At 34.7% G+C, this 24,855-nt stretch overlaps 1 protein-coding gene across 9 annotated transcripts in view; it reads left to right on the top strand.

Moving 5' to 3' along the window:
• AP1S2 (adaptor related protein complex 1 subunit sigma 2) overlaps window positions 1-23,440 on the top strand; it is a 29,897-nt gene extending 6,457 nt beyond the window's left edge. For 2 of the 9 annotated variants that reach the window (XM_088795288.1, XM_088795291.1), the window contains exons 3-6: window positions 4,496-4,604; window positions 5,464-5,601; window positions 10,681-10,775; window positions 21,990-23,440. In XM_088795288.1, the coding sequence (XP_088651414.1) occupies window positions 4,496-4,604; window positions 5,464-5,601; window positions 10,681-10,725 (292 nt within the window). In that variant the 3' untranslated portion in view covers window positions 10,726-10,775; window positions 21,990-23,440. Of the gene's footprint in view, window positions 1-4,495; window positions 4,605-5,463; window positions 5,602-10,680; window positions 10,776-18,018; window positions 21,195-21,367; window positions 21,511-21,989 lie in introns of all 9 variants that reach the window. The other 7 variants (XM_074324335.2, XM_074324336.2, XM_088795290.1 and 4 more) reach the window with 4 other exon arrangements.
• Window positions 23,441-24,855: the final 1,415 nt, after the last annotated feature.

The raw sequence follows: 24,855 nt of genomic DNA, 5'->3' as shown, positions 1-24,855 counted from the left end.
CAAACATACCTTCTTACTAGTCTATTAATTTTACTTCAGATTTAGACTTACAAATATGCACTAAGAGAACAAAATGAGCTCATTGAATTTTTAAAATCCATTTGGTTCTAAAAATAAGAAGTACACTTCAGGTTCTCTTGGTTATCTTTTACTACATCAGTATAACAATTTTTATCTCTCCTTCTTTAAAGCTGTTAAAAGATTGCTTTGAATATATTTTAATGTTTTCCAGGTGCAGGATTACTTTATTTAATACAGTTCCTGGCTATAGTTTTTAAATATAAAACTTGGGCTCTAGTGTCAAATTGCTGTTGCTGGGGAGGTTGCTCAATTAAGCCTGAGTATTGTGTAATAATGGTATCTCTCTGGAAGGGTTGTAAGGATTAAAATGGTAGAATATGCAAAAGCCTTAGCTAGTATTCAGTACCTCAGTCAGTGAGGACTCAGTTAATGCTACCTGTTATTATGCTTCTGTTTCTTCCCTAAGCTTTCTGGAAAGTGGTGCCTTATAATCCTGAATAACTAAATGTTCACTTACAATGAAGAATTCATTTAATTTGATGGCTATTTTTCCATTCTGAGAGCAAACATTTAGATATGCGTTGCGGGGGTTTTAAAAATATTACTGGTATAGGGGTGTGGCTGGTTAGCTCAGGTGGTTAGAGCGTGGTGCTAATAACACCAAGGTTGCCGGTTCGGTCCCCACGTGGGCCACTGTGAGCTGTGCCCTCCTTAAAAAAAAAAAAATCACTTGGTGCTTAGACACATCAGTCCTGATGATATTTAAATTAAGATTTCCGAATAATTTGTACAATTTAGGACCTTTGACTAGTGTTTAAGTGCTATTTATCTGTAAGTAGAGGCAGTACCATGGATAAGGAACAAGAATGGTTTCAAGCATTAGATTGCTTAACAGTAGCGTCAAAGAAATCTTGAAATTAAGAGGAATTTTACCCAAAACTGATTATTAGTGAATTCTTTCTAGTGGAATTATTTAGCACTCTGTTCATGTTAGCTAGTCATGTCTGGTTTTTAATCTACCATTTTTAATGTCAGTCCCTTTAATGTTTAGTTTTCTTAATTCAGGGAATCTTATGTGTCATTTGTGTCAATTTCCCCAAATTCAGAACTCTTATTTCATGAACATGGGTTAGGGAGGATGGAGAGTTGTAATATCCAATTGCCTTTTAAACAGATAAACAAAAACATAGGGTATTGCTGGGAAGGAGGAAGCACTTTGTTCAAGTTGGAGGTCCTTCATGGTAATAAACGAATGCATTTGAATGCCTCCTCTCTAAGACTGAAGGAGACCCACGATTTTAAATAACTTACTGAATGTAGAAATCAGGTAGAATGGGCACAGCAAAAAGTCATGCTGTGTATGATGAGGGAGTCCATGGTGGGAGATGGAAAAAGGTCTGGAGATTAGGTTTCTTGTCCCAGTATAACAAGTTGGCAGGCCCTGTACTCTTGGGCCTCAGATTTTTGTTTTTGTTTTTTCTTCCATTATCAAGGAGGATAGTGTTTGCTGTTGGAAAGATCAAATAAGATGAAATGTTTTTGATAATATTGAAATTAGTAGACTGTTGTGAAAATACTAGTTATTCTCATGCTGAACAGCAGGAATTCATTGAATTCCAAAACTTAGATTGTGTGTGTGTATGTGTATAGTCTTACGTTAATGTTATGGGCATTATGAGCATTCTTATCTTGTATATCCTTTTCCATTAATGCTATGAGCAGTAACTGCCCATTGTGTTTTCTAGAAATCACTTAAGTGCTCCTCAGTGAAAATTACAATTTCAATTGAAATTAGTTTAGAATGTCTTAGGTTTTTATTTTGTTTCTTTTAAAAGCCTTAAATACACTTAAACTGATTGAAAAATGCTCCTTTACTCTTCCTCAAAGGACTTGGTCATCATTTGCTATGCCTCGAAGATTGTGTATTGATAAGTTTTAGCTTTCTTGGGTTAAGTATAACCATCTGCTAGAATCCTAATTTGGGGAAAAATACAAGTTTTCCAACCTTATTCCTTCTTCAAGGGTGAGTAATCTAAACTTCAGTTTGACAGGGTAGAATTTGAAAAATTGGAGGGCAGTTCTCAGTTTTCCCTGTTTTCTTTCTTTAACTTCTGTAATAACTTGAAATTGTTGTTATTTTCTTGGGGATTATTCCACAATCTAGAAACCTCCTTTTTAAAAATAATTCTACCATGTTTCCCCAAAAATAAGACCTAGCCAGACCATCAGCTCTAATGTGTCTTTTGGAGCAAAAATTAATGTTAAGATCTGGTATTATTATTTTGTATTGTATTATATTATATTATATTATATTATATTATATTATATTATATTATAAAGACTGGGTCTTATATTATAATAAAATAAGATCAGGTCTTATCTTAATTTTTGCTCCAAAAGATGCATTAGAGCTGGTTGTCTGGCTAGGTCTTATTTTTGGGGAAACACGGTATGCTGTGAGAAGTCAAGATAGTAGTTACCCTTGGGGATGGGAAAGGCTAGGAGAAGGGCTTCAGAGATTCAGTAATCTGTTTCTTGATCCAGGTGCTCGTACATGGGTGGGTTCACTTGGAAAACTCATTGAGCTATACATTTATGACTTGAATTCTTCTCTGTGTGTATATGATGTGTGATCACAATATGGTGAATGTTTAAATAAAAAAAAAATTATTGCAGTAAAAGACACATTGCCATTAACCACCCTCAAAATACTCCCCCTTGCTTCGAACACACTTGTTCTATTGTTCTTGCCACTTTCTGAAGCAGTTCTGGAAGTTTTCTTTCATGAGTGTCTTTAGTTGCGCTGTCGTGGCTGCCTTGATGTCCTGAATTGATTAAAAACATTTACCTTTCATGGTCATTTTGACTTTGGGGAAGAGCCAGAAGTTACATGGTGCCAGATCCGGTAAATAAGGTGGATGAGGACACACCGTAATGTGTGTGTTTTTTTTTTTTTAACTTAAAGGAAACACATCAGTTAACTTAAACTTTTTTTTTTTTTTTTTTAATTTTATTGCGGAATATTGGGGAACAGTGTGTTTCTCCAGGGCCCATCAGTTCCAAGTCATTGTCCTTCCATCTAGTTGTGGAGGGCACAGCTCAGCTCCAAGTCCAGTCACTGTTTTCAATCTTTAGTTGCAGGGGGCTCAGCCCACCATCCCATGGAAGGAATTGAACCAGCAACCTTGTTGGTAAGAGCTCGTGCCCTAACCAACTGAGCCATCTGGCGGTGCCCCTCCAGGAGCTCAGCAGCAGCTCAGCTCAAGTCGTTGTCTTCAATCTAGTTGTGGAGGGTGCAGCTCACTGGCCCATGTGGGAATCAAACCGGCAACCCTGTTGTTAAGAGCTCGCGCTCTAACCAGCTGAGCCATCCGGTCGCCCCCTGTAATGTTTTTATGTGATAGAAATTGCTGTACCAGAAGCGACGTGTGACACAGAGCCTTTCCATTGTGATCACAAAATACGGTGAATGCTGCTGCTGAGTGCCATCCAATGGAAAGGCAGGGATCTTCAATGTGGGAGGCGGTATGTCAAACCTTAGTAACTGTGTGTGACAAGTTTCAACTTGTTTGGTGCAGTCAGTCAGGTGTGAGCTACGGTTGAGAGAAGGTGTGTTTTCAAGTGTGCCATAAATCATCCTCCATCATGATAACACTCCGTGTCACACATCGCTTCTGGTATATGGCACTTTCTGTCAAATAAAAACATTACGATGTGTCCTCATCCACCTTATTCACTGGATCTGGCATGATGTAACTTCTAGCTCTTCCCAAAGTCAAAATGACCATAAAAGGTAACCGTTTTGAATCTATTCAGGTCATCAAGGCAGCCACAACAGCACAACTAAACACACTCACAAAAGAGGACTTCCAGAACTGCTTCAGAAAGTGGCAAGAACAATGGGATAAATGTGTTCGAAACAAGGAGGGTGTATTTTGAGGGGGGTTAATGACAATGTATCTTTTACTGTAATAAAAAATTTGTTAAACATTCACCGTACCTTTTGATCACACCTCATATTACACTTAAATAAAACATTCCAGAACATTGATTTCATGTTGACGATATCTTCAATAAGTCCTTCAGTTGGAGAGTTTACTTTCTTCCCTGTTTACTTGTAGTTTGAATTAGTCATGTAGTGCCTTTTGTTTTTATTAAGTAAACTTCAGAACAACTTGGGTCAGCTATGTTTTGGAATCTATATAGAAAAGAGCCTGAAAGGAGGAAGAGCAAAATAGTCTTTCTAGATGGTGTGATTGAGTGATTATTTGGTTTCTTTTTTGTATGCTAATACTTTTCAAAATTTCTGTTGTACATATACTACTTTTGTAATCTAGGAGAAAAATAATCTGTACTGTTGTAAAAGAGGAAGCAAACTGTATAAGCATGGGGTCTTTCACAATAGGATATGAAAATATGTTTAGGAACCATGATTATAAGGTAAAATTTTTTTCACATTTGTTTTTTATCACAGATATGCTAGTCTGTATTTTTGCTGTGCTATTGAGGATCAGGACAATGAACTAATTACCCTGGAAATAATTCATCGTTACGTGGAATTACTTGACAAGTATTTTGGCAGTGTGAGTAGTATTTTGTTTTAGAGAATTAAATGCCATAGTTTTTAAAAAATCTTTTCTGTAACAAGTTTATTATTTGATTGTCTTGGAGATTCTTACTATTTGATAGTAACTGTGGGAAAGGGAAGGAATAACTCTATTTCTTGTCAGTGTGCCTAGTCAGTTAATTGATAAAATTACTTGACCCCATAGACCTATTCATTTAATTATGTTGGTGAGAATGAGGTTTAAAATAGTGGAATAGAAAGGAGTCCAGCTGCAAGGATTAATATTCTGGAAATGCTTTGTAGAATTTAGATTTGGTTAGCAATTACAATAATCATGTTACCCAGGAATTATGTATTTTAAAAGATCATTTTTTACAAGTAGAAAAGTTGCCCATGTTGGGAGCTTGCATAGTTGGGTCTTACTTACCTTGTAGGCATTGTGTTTTCAAGTACAGTAGTATCTCGGTTTTCGAACGTCTCCATTGACGAGCATTTTGGTTTACGAACGTTGTAAACCTGGAAGTAAATGCTTTGGTTTTCGAACACGCCTCCAAAGTCGAACACGTCCCATGGCTTCCGCTCAGTACAAGATCCTGAGGCCTAGCTGTCGGCTGTTTTTTGAATGTTTCAGAACTCGAACGGTCTTCCGGAACGGATTACATTCCAAAACCGATGTACCACTGTACATGAGATTTGAAAATTAAGCTGATTAAATCAATGATGCTTAGTTAGCAAGACTGCCATTTTTAGAAAGAATTAAGATGGATTCACTCTGAGTAGATTTTATTCACTACCTGATAGTTGATAAGTATCTTTTGGTTTCTTCAGTTTTAACATTATTATTATTGTTATTGTTATTATTTTTTGTTTTTCAGGTGTGTGAACTTGATATCATCTTTAATTTTGAGAAGGCTTATTTTATTTTGGATGAGTTTCTTTTGGGAGGGGAAGTTCAGGAAACATCCAAGAAAAATGTCCTTAAAGCAATTGAGCAGGCTGATCTACTGCAGGAGGTAAGCTACTTGGAGTTCTCTTGACTAGATACTAGCATGCTTTGCTCTTGCTAGGAAGTTTCAGTCATCTTTCATTCTTACAGTTTCAGAAATTACTCTGAAGCATGCTTGGCATGTAGTGTCCATGTGCAGTTTATTGATTGAAGTATGTGTCGGTCACGTCACCTCAGTTATCTATGAATAGGTCATTTACTTTGAAGATGGTCTGTCATATTGATGGCCCATCTTGGACCTCAAAACACTAAAATCTAAACCTTTACAGGACAAACTAAGAAGGAAAACGATTGATCAAAAGTAACAGTAATTTGAGAACTCTCCATCCATTATTCTGAATTACTTAAGATAACCCCTTTTCTCATTAATGTAGGTAGATAATCAGGAGTTGACTGAGATTATGGCATTTTCATTCCAAATTGGTTCATAATTTATTTTCACCTCATGTCCATTAAGTGCAAACGTAGCCAAGCAAATGATAGGGTTGTAATTACACTTTTTGTAGAACCCTCTAGTTTTGTGTTAAGAAAACTAACTAAAAAGTATTTGTATTTCTTTTTGCTCTTCTTAGATAACAAACCATGTTCTGTCAAGGGACTACATTCTTATCTTGCCTTGGTATCACCAGAGCCATTAATAAGCCCCCTTTCCCTTTCTAATTTCTAAAGTTGTTCTGGGTTAATTGTATATTTGATGCTTCTGTACCTTTGATTTCTGAAGTTTAAAATTTCATAGTGAAGGCTACCTTTTTCTAAAAACTTAATGATACCTTAATTCAAATACCAAGTTGAATTATACTTTAGTGATAATTGTGGTTTTTATCAAACAAAAAGCTTGTAGCACAAGAAGGGACTGGTCAATATAAAAATAGAGTATGTTTTCATTAAGGTAATTGCCTTTATTATTTTTTTATTAAAGCTTGAAATCTTTTTTTTTTTTAAATTTCACTCATCCCTACACTCCCCTCCCCCTTTGCAACCGTCAGCTTGTTCTCTATCTATGGCTCTTTTTCTGTTTTGTTTTGCTTAACTCCATTTTTTTAAAGCATTTCTTTTACAACAGAAATGTGAACTAAGAAGAAAAGTCTTTGCAACCGTCAGCTTGTTCTTTATATCTGTGTCTCTTTTTCTGTTTTGTTTTGCTTAAATCCATTTTTTTAAAGCATTTCTTTTACAACAGAAATGTGAACTAAGAAGAAAAGTAAATATTTTTCTCCGTTATAACTTCTTAGCCTTTGGCCTCTATAGGGAGAAGGGGTAGCTCTCCGTAATCCTTCTGCATCAGTCACTGACTGGGTCAGTTGTGAGGACTGTTCCAAGTTGGGATGACATCATCTGGGACATACATATATTAAATATGAGACAATGCATTGTACATTTAATGACAGGTGCCTGCAAAAGTGAAGCATTTTGTTGGTTGCCCTGATGCCACTCACTGTTCAGTAGTGAAGTGAGCACAGCCCCTTTTCATGTGCGTACAGTTTACCACGGTTGTTTATTGATTGCAAACATGTCATTGAAAAGAATTTTTTTTAACCTTAGGTGTGCTGATTACAAGCTCATAATCTACTTCGTAAAATTGGTTTTAAAGTTAGCACCTCCTTATTTTGCTTCACTAATCAAACTTTTCTAAAAATTAGGTCAAAACCAGGGTCAGGAATTGGGAATTTTTCATATTTGTCCCTTCCCTTTGATCAGTTTTGTATTTCATGATTATGGAACTATAGTCTGCATCAGATCCTGCTATTTCCTCCAAGTTATTTATCATTTCCTGATTAATTATATTTGGCTTAAAACATTTCTAAAGTTATTGAAGTTCAGCTTTTAATTTTAATATGTTTTTTCTGGAGAGTAATGTTTAGGGTACTGATAACTGCTTGTGTCTGGATTGTTTCTTTAAACTCTACTGAGAAATTGCTAGACTTTATAGTATGGCAAATAGTATACTAAGTTCAATTTATAACATGTATTATATTTAATGTACTAAGGGGTAAAAGGGTATTACAAGTCAATATTTATTTGTGAGAGACTGTGTGTGTTTATGTGTCTGTCTCCTGTTGAAGTATTTTAATAGTAATGTCTCCCCTTTTCAAGTAGTATTTTTATATTTTTAATTGGGGAAAGTAGGAATGGAGAGAGAAGCATAGGATGTCTGTGGTCCCATGTCAAATTCTTATCCCACCTCAATCTAGTTAAAAAAAAATTGACTACTGTTAATCAGTTCCTTGTCTTTAGAAGAGAGCTTTGGGCCTATTTCTCACCTTTACATTGTTTTGTACATAAACCAAAATGATAGTACGTTAAGACATTTTCTATTCAGTGGTCCGAGTGAACCGTTTTTTCTTAATTTAACCATTCAGGTTTTGAGAAGGCAGAAGATGGTTGGTCCATTCTGAATTTCAGGTTAAGGCCTTTATGAAGCCAAGCTGTAGTCTGTATGGGTGGGGTAGTAAGGCTTCCGGTTAACAGGTTAACCTGTTATTCAGGTTATTCACCAACATACTATCAAAAGAAATCTAGGGATGACAAGGTGCTTGTTTCCTAAAATGGATTCATTTGTATGTTGATACGTGTTTACGTCTTGGAATATTTGGATATTTTGTTCCTATAATAATGGTGGAATGAGAAAAAGCAATTCTACAAGCTGCTAAAAAAGTTTTTGTTTGGACACCATGACGACAAAAAAGAACTATGATGATTATCAGCTAATGCTTACTGAGCACTTAGACATGAAGCATCTTATGCTAATTCTCAGGATGCCCTGAGAAAGGGTCATGAGCCTTTTTAACAAATGAAGTAAAGACTCTGTGAGGTGCCAGTGACTGGTCCGAGGTAGCAGCTGGCAAAACCAGGATTCCAAACCCAGATCTGCTAGACTCCAGAGCTGTGTGAAATCTTAATTGCTGTGCTCTGTCGTACTCCCCACCCCCCACTCGTGTGTTGTCTTGGTATGTATATTTTAAACATTCTGTTTTAGATACTAGCTTCTGTGTTTCTCAGTAATATAGAGAAAAAAATTCATCATTCTCCCGGAGGTCTTTCTGTATTGAAGAGAGTAGTTTCCTAAGGCTGATGCCATCTTTTACTTTTAAGATTGGAAATTTTCATTGTCCAAATTATTAATAGTTGAAAAATTTTAATTGGATATATAGATATAAGTAATATTTTTCAAATAATTTCTTAGTTGTTGGATTTATCAAAACACCTGGATCTTAAGTAGGTTTTTTGATGAATGTCAACTACAATTTTATATATATATGTGTATATATATGTGTATATATATACATATATATACACACATATACATACATACATATATACATATATATATTTATAGTTACAAGAAGCGGAGTACAGCATTAGGAATAGAGACAGTGGAAATGTAATGGCTGTGTGCAATGTCAGAGGGGTAGTAGATGGGGGGAGGGGGGTTGACACTGTGTGAGGGATATAAATGATAAACGTCTATTACATTGTTTTGTACACCTGAAACTAATAAAAAAAAGAAAAGAAAAAGAACTAAGTAGTTTTTTTGGTCTTATAATCTGGGGTATAGGATTCACTTAGTCTAGATCATGAAATGATTTTGCTTACAAAATTGTAAATATAGCTGTAAAAACATTTATAATAAATGCAGCCTTAAATTTGTAAAAGTCCTAATTAATTGATTTTAATCTAGTTTTTCATATACAGTTGACCCTTGAATAACACGGGTTTGAACTGTATGGGTCCACTTATATGCAGATTTTTAAAATACCTGTACTGTTTTCGATCTGCCATTGGGGTGTCCACGGATGTGGAAGGCCAACTGTATGCGTTGATCTACAACATTTTACGTAAGGAACTTGAGCATCCTCGGATTTTAGTATCCACGGGGGGTCTTGGAACCAATCCCGTGAAGATACTGAGGGACAACTTAAGTTTTTGGGGAGTCAAAAGTTATACTCGGATTTTTGACTGCGTGGTGTTGGTGCCCGTAACACCCTCCCGCCCCCCGCCCCCCCCCCCCCCACACACACACACTGATTGTTCAAGGGTCAGCTGTATTGTGATTTTTCTATTCAGTGTCAGGTTTTTTCCTTGATTTATTTTTACCGTGTTTCCCCAAAAATAAGACCTAGCCGGACCATCAGCTCTAATGCGTCTTTTGGAGCAAAAATTAATATAAGACCCGGTATTACATTATATAAGACCTGGTGTTATGTTATGTTATGTTATGTTATGTTATGTTATGTTATGTTATGTTATGTTATGTTATGTTATGTTATGTTATATAAGACCCGGTATTATGTTATGTTATAGTATTATATTATATAAGACCGGGTCTTATTTTAATATAAGACCAAATTTTTGCTCCAAAAGACGCATTAGAGTTGATTGTCCGGCTAGGTCTTATTTTTTGGGGAAACATGGTAAACACCAAAGATGGCTTTCACCCAGTTTGTATAAAGGTCATGTAGTTTGTTTAGGTTAGCCCTTCATTTTATAAGCAAACAGGGCAGACAGTCAGTGGATAAAGTAGATTTTCTATTAGCATATTATAGTTAGTTACTGGGACATAACATAAATATGTACTTGAATAATAATTGCTAAAATATCAGACATTGTGATTAATGAAGATGTCTTTTGAATTTTACTTAATTACTTGGCAAGCAAGGATTTTAGTTTTGACGTTTCTAAACCAAACTCTATTTATTCCTTTTGGTATTTGGTTTCATGAATACATAATTAGATATGGGGGTAAAGCCCAGAAAAATTGGTGCGTTATCCAATTTTTAATGTTTGACTATTGGAATTTAAAACATGTTTTCTTAACATGCCACTGGTACTTAACTTGATTCTTAAATTATTAAAGTGCAACATGCTGAGATTACTAAATTGACATTCTTTGCAGTACTTGGAACATTTGCCCCCACCATCAGTTAAATACTTATTTTAAGCTAGACTTTGGGGGAGGTGTATGAAGGGGAGTGGTACAGTTGGATTTATTTTATAAACATACATATAACAACAAAGGAAATACAGAGTGCATTTTCTTTGTAAAGTCAGGCACTTAACAGTTTTTCTCTGCTCTTTAATTTTGTAGAGCCAGAATGAAGAATGGGGAGGTTTGTCTGAGGATATCTTATGATAAAGAGCAGTCTAAGGCTTTAGTCCCTTTGAGCCCCAACTTATTTATTGGTAACTACTAAATTTACCATTTTTGTGGCATGGATAAAATGGGATGTTATGCAGACTGTTGCACGTGAGATGATATCAAGTCTTTGCTTGATTCGTGAAGATCAAATAGTTAAATACTGGGTATGGGGCTTTAACCCTCAGCAGTAGGTGCATGACGGTGTTGATCAGCGCTTTGAGATGTGTCAGCCTTTCTTTTTTATACTAACAGCATCATTTTGAAATTTGTGGGGGGTTTCCTTTTGAGCTTTGTTTGCTGTTGGTATTGTTTTTCACTAAAATAATATGAGAAATGAAATATAAGTGAGGTACCAAAAGCAAGAGTTTGCTTCTACTTCAAGATGATCCACTTTATGAATAGATTTACTGGATTTGCAGTTGTTGATTTGCCTCATCTAGAAAGTGGTGCTCTATGGAGAGTTAGTGCTGCTAAAGTCGGTATGTTTTACAAGTGCTGGGGCCGCATGATGTATCTTAGTACTATGTAACATCTTTCTGGAAGTAATAAATCTGTTGGAATGCATAAAAATGGAAAGGTAAGAATCTTATGAGAAAAAGTGATTTCTTTAAAAAAATGAATCTTTTGTATCTTAAAATTATTTTAAATACGTACTTCTTGAAGTATTTAATAATATGCCCTTTAATATGAAGTTTGGGGTTTTTTAAATTAAAATCTTGCTAACTAAGAATATTTGGGCATGCTAGTCAAACTCAAGAATTACATTGTTTTAAAACAGTTAGATGCTTTCACATATATGCAATAATAAAATTTAACAGGAGAAAGCATTTTGATATAAATCCTCTTAGATAAACTCCTGTAATTCCTTTGTAATTACCATTGTTTGTGTTAAAACCTTTAAGCCTAAGCCTTTTTCTTTTAAATTGGGTTAAAAGTTAACAATGCTGTAGACTTTTATGCCGACATATTTTCATTTTTTTATAGGTAAACTTGATTGGGGTTTGCTAGAACAAATTGTGGGTGAGGTTTGGTTACGTTAATGCTTGAAATGGAAAAATACAGAAGAGCAGATACAGAAAAAAACGGAAGGGAGAACAAATCTTGCCTTTGGCTTTACATTTAATAAGAAAAGAAACACTTTGGCCAACGTCCTTGGTCACTGGTTTTCAGGTTGTAATCATTTTGCTGTATGTTTATGTGTTTTTTGAGCTCTCTTATTTCTCTGCTTTTCAGAATTTTGATCCTCTCCCCACCTTGTTATTTGATTTTAACCCAAGAGCCAACTCTTGCTACTCTGGGCTATTTGTAATAATGAAAAGTTGAAATAATTTAAAATATTGAGTAACTGTAATTCTGATATTCAAAAGTATTTGGCAAGAATCCACAGTAATAAATACATTTTTATATCACAATAGTTATGTTTACATAAACCAAAAGAAAATTTTGTTAAATAATACTCTTATTTCTTGTTTTGCAATTCACATTTCTATTCTTCCTTTTTTCAATGCTGATCCTGATTTACTAAATTGATTGCATAAGCCCTAGGATTGGGGCCTACAGCGAGCATATTACTAGATGTTGGTGATAATTTTTTTCTTTGAAAAGTACTTCCTGAAAAATTTCAGGGTTTGAGTTATTTTTTTCTCTACTGACACATTGTTTTCTGTTTCCTCTGTTGCCTTTTTTTTTTTTTTTTTAAATCCCCATTATAAAAAAATTTACAAATACAGGCAGGCACACTACAACATAATCTTACCTCCCAACCAGAGACAATTAGATAAACTCAGTGGTTCTCAACTGAGGTGGTGGGGCAATTGTGCCTTCTCAGACACATTTTTGTTTGTCACGGTGAGGTGCTACTGGCATCTAGTAGGTTAAGACCAAAGATGCTGCTAAATATCCAATAGTGACCAAGACACGAATTATCCAGCCTCAAGTATCAATAGTGCTGAGGTTGAGAAATCCTGGTTTAATTTAATACTACGGAATATGTAAAGATTCTATTTACATTAAAGACTGCTATGTCTTTTCAATATAATATATAGTCCAGAGTATATATGACTAGCTGAAAATGAATCAAAAGTAGAAGGGGAAAAAACAATCTTAAGAATTATGAAAGGAGGACAGATGTGCTTAAGAACATGTAAATGGCTGTAAAAATCACCTCTGATTCACCAAAATTACTTTTACTTGATAACTAGTGCCTGGGGAGATAAATCTATGGTTGACTTTAGCACCTTAACCCATAGCAAAGCTTTTGGGATGTCGCTATGTAATTTAATTTCCTCAACAAACACCAAATCTGTTAATGTCTATTAATGTAACTGAGTTTTTACCTGGAAGTAGAATTGAATATACCCTGCAGGCAGTTAGAACACTTTTGAATTTTCTGCTTATTTCCCCATCCACTTTAGGGATTTCATAATTTCTTAAAGGAGAACTGAACTAGTTTAAATGACCAGAATTTGCACCTATAGACTTTTATTGCATATTGATTTTTGTTGGGATTGTTTTGTACCAAATTAGCCTTAAAGAATTTACTTAGTAAAGATGTTTAGAGTTTGAATATTTGAAATTCAGTAATTCAAAGAAATCTTTTATGTTTGGAAAATCCTGATTAAATTTAGGGCATTTCAAGTTATGTTCCAAATGGAAGATCAAGGCAAATACAATATAATTACCCTAAAATACGCTTAAAAGTATTTCATTATAGTCTAAAGTTGTATTTGCTAATTTTTCTTTTTTTATTTAAAAAGTACAGTTAACTTCCAGAGAAAATAATTTATCATAAATGGGTTTTAGAGCTGGGTTTATAAAGATGTAGCTAAGTTATCCTCATCATTATTTTTAAGACAAATTTAGAAGACAAGTATAATAGAAATAGATCAATAGCACGATAGAAAAAGACAGCAGTAGAGATGAATAAGTAATTTACAGGCGAAAAAAGAGACAAATGGTCCTTTTACTAAGAATATAAATTAAAATATCAATTAGACCTTTTTTGGTTTGTTTCTTGGATTGGAAAAGATGAGAAAGACTCTCTTGTTTGCTGTTTGTGAGCACTTGCATTCCATTTTGGAGGATTAGTTTGGTGATATCTATTAATGGTTAAATGTGTACACCTTTTGACCCATCAGTTACACTTCAAGGAATTTTATCCAACAGAAATATACGAATGTCCCAAGACACATGCTCAATATAATATTAAGCCATTGGAACATAGACAAATACCTGTCAATGGGAAATTAGGTTAAGAAAATTACAGTATGGCCATACATGAAACCGTTACCTATAAAAGAAATGATCAATTTCTATGTAATGATATGGAAAAGATACTCAAGGTATATCAAGTGAGAAAAGATCTAGGAGCAGGATGTTAACTTAACGGTATTCTGAAAATGTTCAAGCCTCCCCGCTTTTCTAGAAGTGTAAAACAAGCATGCATTTTAAGTGTATTTATAAGTAAATTTTTTTCATTTATAAAACTTTTTGAAAAAATGACAATGTGTGAATAGAAGAGTACATGTACATGGTATTGGTCCATTAGGTAAAACTAGAGTAGAATTTGCTAAAAGGAAAGTTTCAGCACGTAAAATGAAGCCCTTGTATGCAACCATTTTAGATGCTAAACATCTGGTGCAACTGTATTGCTATTGCCATCCATTTCTAACTTAATGAAAACAATCACTTGGCTTTCCTAGTGCCTCACAATTGCTTGTGAAATAAGAGTGACGCCATGAGCCCTCTCATCTAAAAGGTACCTTACACGCGTAAAGTGTTTTCAATTCTTTTCTTTTTATTCATTGCTAAAAATAGATCTTAGTGAGTTTGGATACTCTCCGGCCCTTTGGTCTTCAGCACAAGGAATAGGGTTCCAGAGTTGAGAGTAAGGACTTTGTCACAGAATTCAGTGAGGGGCAATCAAAAGGACCACTGCATTCTAGAACATGAAGGACAAAGGATACTACTTCGTAGTGCAAAGAATAATGAAGCCCTTTTACAAGAAAACCTGGAGTAGAGCTGTAACTTCAAATTACATTTATTTTTCATTAAATGTAAATTATTTTCTCTGACTACATTGTGTACTAGAAAGAGAAAATCAGAGACTAGGTTTTCAATTTTGGATCCAGTACCACTAGTTTACTTAAGCACATCTCATCTCAACAAGAGTTAAGCCTTCAGATAATTGTTAGCTTACCAGTTTTTGTTACAGTTTTCCCAGATCACTTTACTTCGAGTCATTAGCCTAGTATGGTGAATGTTTGGAAAATTTTAAGGTAGTAGGGTTTGTCTTTTCTTAGGAACATAGGTGGTTTTGAGAATAGGTGTAACTTAATTCCTCTCTGCTATTTTTGTTATCCTATACTTCTCACTATGTCTGGTTCTTGGCGGGGGTTGGGGGGTGGGATTATTCTTAGTATGGAGGAAAGTTGAATGTGCTTATATACTACAGAGAGGGAGCTATTGCAGACAGCGATGGAATACAGGAGTAGTGTAAAGGGAAAAGTATGTCTGGAGTGTGAATGCGAGTGGAACAAGCATTGGTCTTGGGCAAGATGAGTTTTCTTCCTCTTTTGTTAGGAGGAGATAATGAAGTAAAGCTGTAGATTTTTTCCCCTCATGAGTTGGGTGAGCGAAATTGAGAATGTTGTCATTTTCTTGGCTTTGAGAAGCTACATCAGCTAGTGGAGAGTTGCTGGGGACTGAGGAGAAAGAGAAGAGGTAGAAAACTTGAAAGTGTTGAGGGTTTGGAATAGACTTAATGGAGAGCAAATCAGTGATGAGCAAAATGATTGAAGGCCCATTTCAGGTTGAAAATAATAAATGCTGAATCTTTATTCAAAAACTAGGTCTCCAAAGAATCTGTACTAAGGACAACTTTGTGGTTTGTATTTGTTTAATACAACTGAATTAATTGTTTTTTTCTTTTTTCATTCTGGCCTTTATTTCCAGGTAATGTAAGTCACTATTTTAGTGTATTAAGAAACTCAGTTTGCTGGGTAACAGAAGATAATAGGTTCTAGTTCTGCACAAGGCTCCTTGTCTGTTATGACAGACTTTACTGTCACCCTCTGCAATTCTTAATTAATTATTCCATGACTCATAAGATGTACTGGTGGTATGAGGGCCCAGAATACTGGAGTTATGTTTAATCCGCCATAATAGTTTCTTTGTGAGAAAAAAATAGCTGGGTTAATTATGGGCATTCTATTATTTAGTTAAAAATCAACCTTAAATATTAGTGGTCATTAAGGCATTCATAGCATAACTTTTTCGGAACCTAACAGTCTAAACTGGAAAGTTATTTAAAGCATGCTATCGCAACTTTAAAGAATACATTGTGGTAAAAGAATACATTTAATTTTGTGCATTTTAGAGTTTCTTTTCTTCTTGAAGGATGTTTTTTCACTAATGAGGGTTTTCTCTCCCTATGAAGACTATTTTTCATAATTGATGAATGCTAATTTCTTATTTAAGTACAATAATCTGGATCATTGGCTGTAAAGAATAGTTTGGTTTATCATCAACCATTTCCTTTCCTAAAGGTAGTAAAAGGTCTGTCACCTTTGAGAATTGTTCCTATAGAATTATTTGTTCTCTTTCATATTAACTCTCTTCTGGGGAGGAATGGCTGTGTACTCAGCCCTATTTGGGGAACTATTTCTCTCTTAATGGGCATAAACTCTCCGTGGTTGGTTTTTACATGGTGTGCTATAAAATTTAAGAGAGGAAACAAAAAGATTAAAAGCTATAACGTAAAGCCTTAAAGAATTGGTATTATTTAGGTGAAAGGTTTATTTGACAGGCTTTAAACTTTTCTTCTCTCCAGAAAACAGATAATGCGTGTCACAGCAAGAGTTTCATGGGGTGTAAGAAAGCATACCAGAATATGTGCTGGAGTGCTGACATGCATCAAAATGTAGGATATGTAGTTCAGTTTATAATTACAATTTTGTCAAGTTTCTTATTTATATTTTAGCACTATCTGAAAAGTCTAATTACATTAAATCCCAAGGGACAGTCCCAGTTACTTCATTTAACTAGTATTTTCTTAGGGAATTTTTTGCTCTTTTAATGACCCATCATTTATTTTTTTTACACAGAGAATATTGAAAGAGGTTCATTGACCAAAAAGAATTATTAAATACTGTGAATCACTAATGCCATTGGTACAGATATAGAATTCCCCTATGAAAATGAGAGTTATAAGAAAATGAAGCATTTGGGGGTTTATTATTATTTTAACTTGCTGTTTAATTCCACTATAATCTATTCTGAGTAGGGGAAAAAGACAATTATCTCTTTAAACTGTTTAGAAATTATCTGAGGATTAAAATTTAACTGACTTTTCTCCTCAGACGCTTTTGTATTTTATGGTTATTGTATAAGAGATGTTACATATTTTATTGGAACAGTTTACATGACTTTGTAGCCTAACATTTCAAAGTGCCAAGTTGAAGAAATATTAAAATGAGGATATTTTAAAAGCACTCAAGCAAGCACTTTTGAACTTTTAAGTCACAAGCCTTTTTGGTGGGGATATCATTCCTTTGAGAGTCTGATAATGAGTCTCAGGAAAATCTGTACATAATTTTACCTCTAGTTTCAGAGGGTTCTTGGGGTCCCTAGAAATCCGTCTCAAGATACTTAACAAATTTGTTTGGAGAGTTCTTTAAAAATCTCTCTTGAGGATATTTAAAAAGTAATATCCTTAGTCTCAAAGACATAGTCTTTGGATATTTTTTTAAAGCTAAATGAACTGTTGAAAACCTCCATTTCTACTTAAAATGCCAAATAGGTGACTACTTTTCCACTTTTTCTTGGGAAAGATTTTCCTTTAGGATCTCTAAGTGTTTCAGTCATCTTAGGATGTAATGATTTTCATTAAGGGATTAAATTCTTTACTTCATGTAATAAAATCCTGATGAACTTAAATACCGGAGGAAGGGAGTGTTCTAACTGAATTTTCTGTTAACTCAGTGGTGACCAGGTTACTTACCTGGAAAATCTTTTCAGTGTACAGTGTATTATCAGTAAATACAGTGTTTAGGATTCTGTGGGATGTAGGGTCATCATTTTGATTATCATTATATACAGTAAATAACAGTTGAATCTGAACTGGACAGTTGAGAAGTTAAATCTCGGCCATAAACCAAAGAACAAAAACAAACAAAAATTTAAGTTTCAGTTAAGTTGTCTTTACTGTGCATTAAATATTCTAGAAATCTGATTGTGTCTATGTCAGTTTGTATACTGTGTGTAAGAACATATGCATTTCTTTTGTAGCCACGTCATGAATATTTTAATGTCCCTGTGTACTAAATGACTACTCATCGTGTATGCAGAATTTCACAGAGGAAATAGAAAGCTGTATACTTATGAAAGAAAATATCCTCAGCTTGGTGACTGTCTTGTATAATAATGATAGATCATTTCAGAACCAGTACCTTTACCATTGTAATTTTTTTCCTGTTCCTATTCTCTCCTGTTTTATTTTCATTCTATATGTGACTTTCATATAGCTAATTCCTGCTTGCAACTGGTTTAATTTCTTCTTGAAAAAATATGACCTATGAATGTTTTGAGTAATATTTCATCTTAAACACATACATGTTGTCATTTATGAACCATTTGGTAATCTTGTAAGAGGACAACCTAGCAATTGTTACATTACCAAAGAAATTACAGCTCAAATGCTAGGTCTAAATAAGTAGTGCCATAATTATAGTGTGGTTTGATCTTCAAACGTTGAAAAAAGAAATGAAACTGTATTTAGTGTGACTGTATTACAGTCTATATGAGCTAATGTGTTCTAATGTATCACTAAAAAATCTACCATTATATCATATTTAAGGTAAAACATTCAATTTTTAAGAAAATTGTAATGCTACATTATCAAATCACATTTGTGATACATAATATCAAACAGTCCCTTTAAGAACTATCAGGAAGCTATGTCAGAAAATCTCATCTGCAATATCTATTCACTAGTAAGTAACCCTTTGAGAGTATTAATACTGCATTTATATAATCAAAGTTCTAATACTTAGTTTACTTATATTTTACTAGTTATAATTTCATAATGTTATCTCTGAATACTTAATGATTTGTTAAGTATGGTTTTTTGTTTTTGAATATTAAAACTAATATTGATCATTATTGTGTATGCTTTTAATAAAACATGCAACATATTTTATTATAAAAGGAAACGTACCAAATAATTCATTGTTTATATCTAGAGAGTTTAAAGCCTGAGTTAAGAAAGCTGTTCTTAAACAATAATTCAAAAGAAGCTCAAAGTGCTTTACCATTGAAAGGACCTATGAAAATGTGTTAGGCAATTGTGCAGGTCAGTCCTTGCCATCCGTGTTGTGCTGCATTACATGTGAAGCCCTTGGCTGGGCTAGCAAGTGAGAAGCGCAGTATCACACACTGAACATTCGCAAACGTGGGTCTTTTGTCTCCATGTTTTCCCTCCATGTCCCCCTGCCCCACCCTGCAACATATTGTCTGGTTTTAATGCTGCATAAATACGCATTGTCTCATGCCTGTTTCTTTGGATGCTGTGTGCTAAGCTGTAACAAGTGTTGCTGCTTTTGTTACTTGTATACAGCTGCTTGCTTTAAATTAGTACATTCGGAAATAGCTTTCCTTGCATGTCTAAAATAAAAATATTGCATGTACTTCGTCTCATGTGAATGACTTTTTTCTTCTCCATCCTTTTTGCTAATGTATTTTACATTTTAGTTTTTCCAGGTAATTTTTTTAATCGTGGTGAAAAACATCACAGAATTTACCAGCTCACCCATTTCTAAGTGTACAGTTCAGGAGTGTTAAGCACGTTCACATTGTTGTGGAACAGATCTCACCCTGCCAAACCTACACTGCACCCATTAAACAACAACCCCCCATTCCCTCGCTCCTCAGCCCTTGGCAACCACCATTCTACAGCCTATGTTTCTGTGAATTGGACTCTGGCAATAGTTTTTCTAGGTAATTTTGAGCTACAACTTCAGTGTGAACATGTGAAAATTACATTTTATATTTTAAACAATTCATTAAGAAGTAATGTACTACTTTGTAACATCTCAAAGGAATAAAATGTGTAAATGATTCTTTGAAACTAGGCCTTTTAGAAGGACAAATATTTTAAATAATGCATATTTGATAAGCAACATGGTTCTCTTCAAGAAATGCTGTATAAGATTCTAGGAAGTGAGCACGTAGGGGAAATCTGGACAGCTCCAGGAAGTAGGATGGGGGACAGTTTTACACGGGTAAACTAAGATTAACTCTAGGATTCAATGTTAGCATCCTTTTAATGAATACATTAAAGGTTGTGTGACATTTTAAAAAATTGTTTAACATTAAATGGAAATGATTATTTTTAAATTGTTTCATTTAATATATATGTGATTCAGATGTCTTGCAGTGTATTTAATGTTCAAGGCTCAACATTATAAATGAAAGATTGGCTTATATCGCTCTTGGAGTGTGACATCATTTCCATTAGACTGTTTTTAAAAATTATAATGAAAACACATACAAATAGAATAGGAGCCCTTGTGTACACATCACTTAGCTTCAACAACCATCAGCTCACTACTCTAAATACTTATTTCATCAACCACCAGCACCCCATTTTGCCTTGGCATTTTAGAGCAAGCACTAGACATCCTATTTTTTCATCTGTAATACTAAAGTCTGTATCCCTAAGAGATAAGTACCACACCCCCAAAATTAACAGTAATTCCTAATATCTTTTTCCTGGTTCAGTGTTTCCTAATTGTCTGCAAAATACATTTTTATAATCAGTTTGTTAGAACCAGATTCCAAACAAGGCTCACAGTGTATCTGGCTGATGTCTCCAAGTCTCTTAATTTTTAACAACTCCCGCTTTTTCTCTCCTTGCCATTTTTTTGTTAAGTCACTTATGCTACAGACTTTCCTCCATTCTGTATTTGGCTGACTGAAATCTCGTGGCTACGTTTGTTTTCTTATCCTCCATATGTATTTAGATCTGTAGTCTGGTTCGATTGAGGTTCAATTTGGGGGGCAAGAATACTTCATAAAAAATAACGTTTTCCACCAAAGCTGAATTTTACCCATTTTTCATTAACAAACATACTAAAAGGTCATAATGTGAACTTTATATAATAGAGAGTTGGTTTATAGTAGTTCGTTTAGTACTAAATGCTAAATACCTTCATTTAGATTTCAACTGTGTAATGCTACCAGCTAACCGATTTTTGAGCACTTTCTGTAAGTCAGGCACTAAGCCTGTCTCCCTTAATCTCAACGTGAAGGTAAGTTCTATCTTTGTTTCCCAAAGAAGGAAACAGACCATAGAGTTTAAGGTTAACGTAGTGCTTTACATACAATTAAATCTGATGTATGGATTTGTGGTTTAATACGATTTTTCTTTTCCTTGTTTTGTGCTGTACCACAATTAGGATGCAAAAGTAAGTTATTATTGAATACTAAAAATTACATTGTTTTCCTCCATTAAAATATACTATGCCTTTTAATTACAAAATTATTGATAGTAATACCTGATATTTGACCTCCTTGGTCCTTTTTTTGTGATGTGCAAAATCAGCTACTTAGGGAAATTTTTAAATAATTTTTTTTCTAGATATGCCTGCTTTGTCTTCCTTTGATGTTTAAAAATATGAGTATTGGTTGTTACATAGGACAAAAGTGCCTTTTGTCCCAGAGCATTCTTTCTGTATGTTGCCTACACAGAAGCCATTGGTTGCCCTGGGGAGGTCTGGGAAGGTGAGTTTCTGAAGCCTTGCTGCTGGGAACAGTTAAGTCAAAAACTGAATAAAAACTCAGAGGAAGACATATCTGTTAAATACATATGACCCAAGAAAAGCATGGAAAACAAAATTATGTTAAGAATCGGGAGAACTCGGGGTTTTCCTTGCTTTTATCTAGGGGAGGTTTTGAATTTTAACACGAGCAATGATTTCTTAAATTGCCAGTGGGTTTGACTGCTTTTTGTGTCACAGCAACAATGCCCACCCAGCACATTGGTAGGTAATCAATAGGTATTTAATGCATGCTGAAAATACCTGTGGTCTCCAATGTTCCGGGTGCAAAAGCCTACACGAGCACTGGCTCTAAGTAGTAGAATACAGCCATGCCACTGATCTGCCTGCCTTCTCTGAAACTTGCACGTCCTTATGTGTCAGTTTCAGCTTCTCAAGCCACCCCGGATCTGCTTACCAGAGTCTCACATTTTCCCTCCACAGGAAGCCGAAACCCCACGTAGTGTTCTTGAAGAAATTGGACTGACATAACTCTCCTCCCTTGTTGATGACTTCTTGTGGCATTTCACACACTGTAGATGGTCACTGCCTTCATGTCCATGTTAGCTAATGGTGTAAGATGACGTCTTGTCAGTATTACTGTTTTGCTAAGCTGCTTCATTCAGGCCTACACAATTTTTTTTTTAAAGGGAACTTTCGTTAATCAATTGATAACAAGGGACTTAAATATGAATTAGAATGATACAGAAAAAAGTACCTGGATGTTTTAAGGATTATAGATAGGTCTGTTTCTTTTAATCTGATTATGTATATCTGAAAACGACACAATCAGGCAATATACATTTATTACTGTCTTTGGCAAAGGAAACTTTCGAAACCAAAGACTTTGGTATATATGAGAATAAAGGGAATTGACAGCACATGTCAAATGAATGAAAATTTAACTATGTTGAAACTTAACCAAATTTATACCAAAGACCCTTATAAACTACATACCTTAAGACAAAGGGAATACACATGACTAAATTGGAATTATGCTGTTTTACACTAAAATGATTTATTAGGCATTTCAAACCTGGGACGAGAACAGAAATTGACTGTTTCAATAACAGTGAGCATGTTTTCAGGCCATAATCATTTGGTCACTTAGCTGGATTGGTTTTGATGCCCCCAAATAAATTGGAAATGTTGACTTACCAGGAATTCTTCATGACAGTATCTTACCTAAAATGTGTCAGTCTCTTCACAAAATGTTGGGTAAGTTGTTTAAAGCACGAATATTGCTTCTGGGAGGCTTGTTACAGCCAAATTTATTTTGCTTTCCCCTATTGCTGCCCTCCACTTAGAAGTGCTGCAAACTTAGGGCAGCTTCCTGCCCTTCCATGGCACTGCCCAGTTATCAAAAATCTTATAAAGACACACTACCTTTCATATGAAAATGCGAGTTGAATGAGGTAAAATGGCATTAGTGGGCCCTATATTTTTTAAAGCTGTTTCAATGTCAGTTTTATACATACTTCTACATATGTAAATATGTCTTCACAGTTTACAATTTCATTTGTATCTGCTGGGCTGGATTAAGCTTTGTTGTGATTGTGACCAATATTCAGGCCACACGTGCACTGTCTTTATCACATCGCCAATTGTAATAAATGTTCAGCATACACCACTGTAGTGTTTTTTATGTATCTCCAAAAGCTTGTCAAACTATGGAGAGCTGCTGAAGGAAAAATTTTAAGTTTTTTTTCAGTAAAATGTTGAAAATTCACCTCCATTTGAATGTGGTGGTTGTTAAAAGCACACACAAGATAAACGCCAGAAGATTTAAGGAGTCTTCATATACTTCAAGCCCATTAAAAAATAATGTGGATTCTATGCTACTGAGAGCTTATCTACACATTTTCAATCAATAAATGCCGCTTTTAAAACCTTAATGCACTTGACTTTTCTACTCTTTCTGAATGAACAACTCCGATTATGCCAGGTAATCAAAGGTATTCCAAATTAAGTGTATCCTACTCCCAACCCTCTGCACCCCGTGAACTGGAGGTGCTAGCACACTCACCAAATGGACTGATATTTGCAACCACGGCCTCACGCAAGCAGCAAATGAGAGCTTAGTTAAGGGACCTACTAACTACAGATGGGAAGTGTTACATACTAAAACATATATAAGGATGAGGAAACTACCATAAAATTAAGATGCTGGTCTAACAAAGGTACTTGTAGACTTAAAGGGCCTCCAGTGCACTATTTCATTCATTGAAAACAGGCCTATGGGCTTCTGCTGACAATGCAGAGTTGGAATTTTTGAATCATAAATGGTAACCAGGTTGTAAGTTTAAAAAACTATAATAAAGTTCAAGATGGACATTTATCAGGATAATGAGCCAGTCAGTGGTTTAAAAACTGCTCCTTCCCTCTATACCACACTGCCTGTTAACACTTGGAATAGTCACCAACATCTCATTACCTTGAGCACAAGCTGGGGTTTATCCACTACTCAGCTTTAAATACCACGTTTAACTGTATATCTGGCTTATTTAGGAAAAGATTGAAAAATACTGAATTTAGTGATAATTCAGCATTAGTGAATGTGGTAGATAATTACAGGAGATTTTCAATCATTTGTAGGATAAAGCAGGCATTTAAAGTCTGGAACAAATCAATTTTTAAAATGTTTTCTGGGATACATACTTCCTTTTATAGACTACAGATTAAAGCACTCTCATTTTCAATAGATACCACTCAGAAATCCCAATGTTGAAGTCTCTATTCCTATTTCATTTCTGTTAACTTCACTATTTTGTATATCCTTAAGTCCTTATTTCCAAATCTCAAGTTGCCAAATGCTACTCTGAAATTCAAGATCGCCAGTGTGTCAATGGAAAGGAAGTTACTAAGAAAATTAAAAATTTATGAGGAAGCATGGAAACATCTTTTTAATGATCTGAAATCTAAGAATATTTTGCCTTTAGCCTTTTTTATAACATGTTCTCTGACCACTTTTTTTTTAAACCAGAACTTCTGTTAACACTAGGCGTATTCAGTGGCAATGACCCTAATTTTCCTGAAAATTACAAAAATACAACTTGCTTCTATATAAACTCTCCATACTATAAAAAAAGATGAACACCCTAATGGAAAACCTAGCTTAGGAGGGAGTACAAATATGGGGTAGAAGGGAGGGGGAAAAATTGACTACCCTTTAGTACTTTCAAACTGAGAAAGTGAATTTTAAAGTAAAAAAAGTTGTTCAGCCACTGCATGTGGAAAAATCCAATAGAGTATTACTAAAGGGCAAACAACCATATTCATTGGCCATTAAATACAGAAAAAAGTGTTTGGC

This window comes from Rhinolophus sinicus, chromosome 18 (genome assembly GCF_057876585.1).
Source record: "Rhinolophus sinicus isolate RSI-liver-muscle chromosome 18, RSI-T2T, whole genome shotgun sequence".
In the NCBI taxonomy this organism is placed as follows: domain Eukaryota; kingdom Metazoa; phylum Chordata; class Mammalia; order Chiroptera; family Rhinolophidae; genus Rhinolophus; species Rhinolophus sinicus.
The sequence above is the reverse complement of the archived record's forward strand: the minus strand, read 5'-3'. Positions and strand labels throughout refer to the sequence as shown.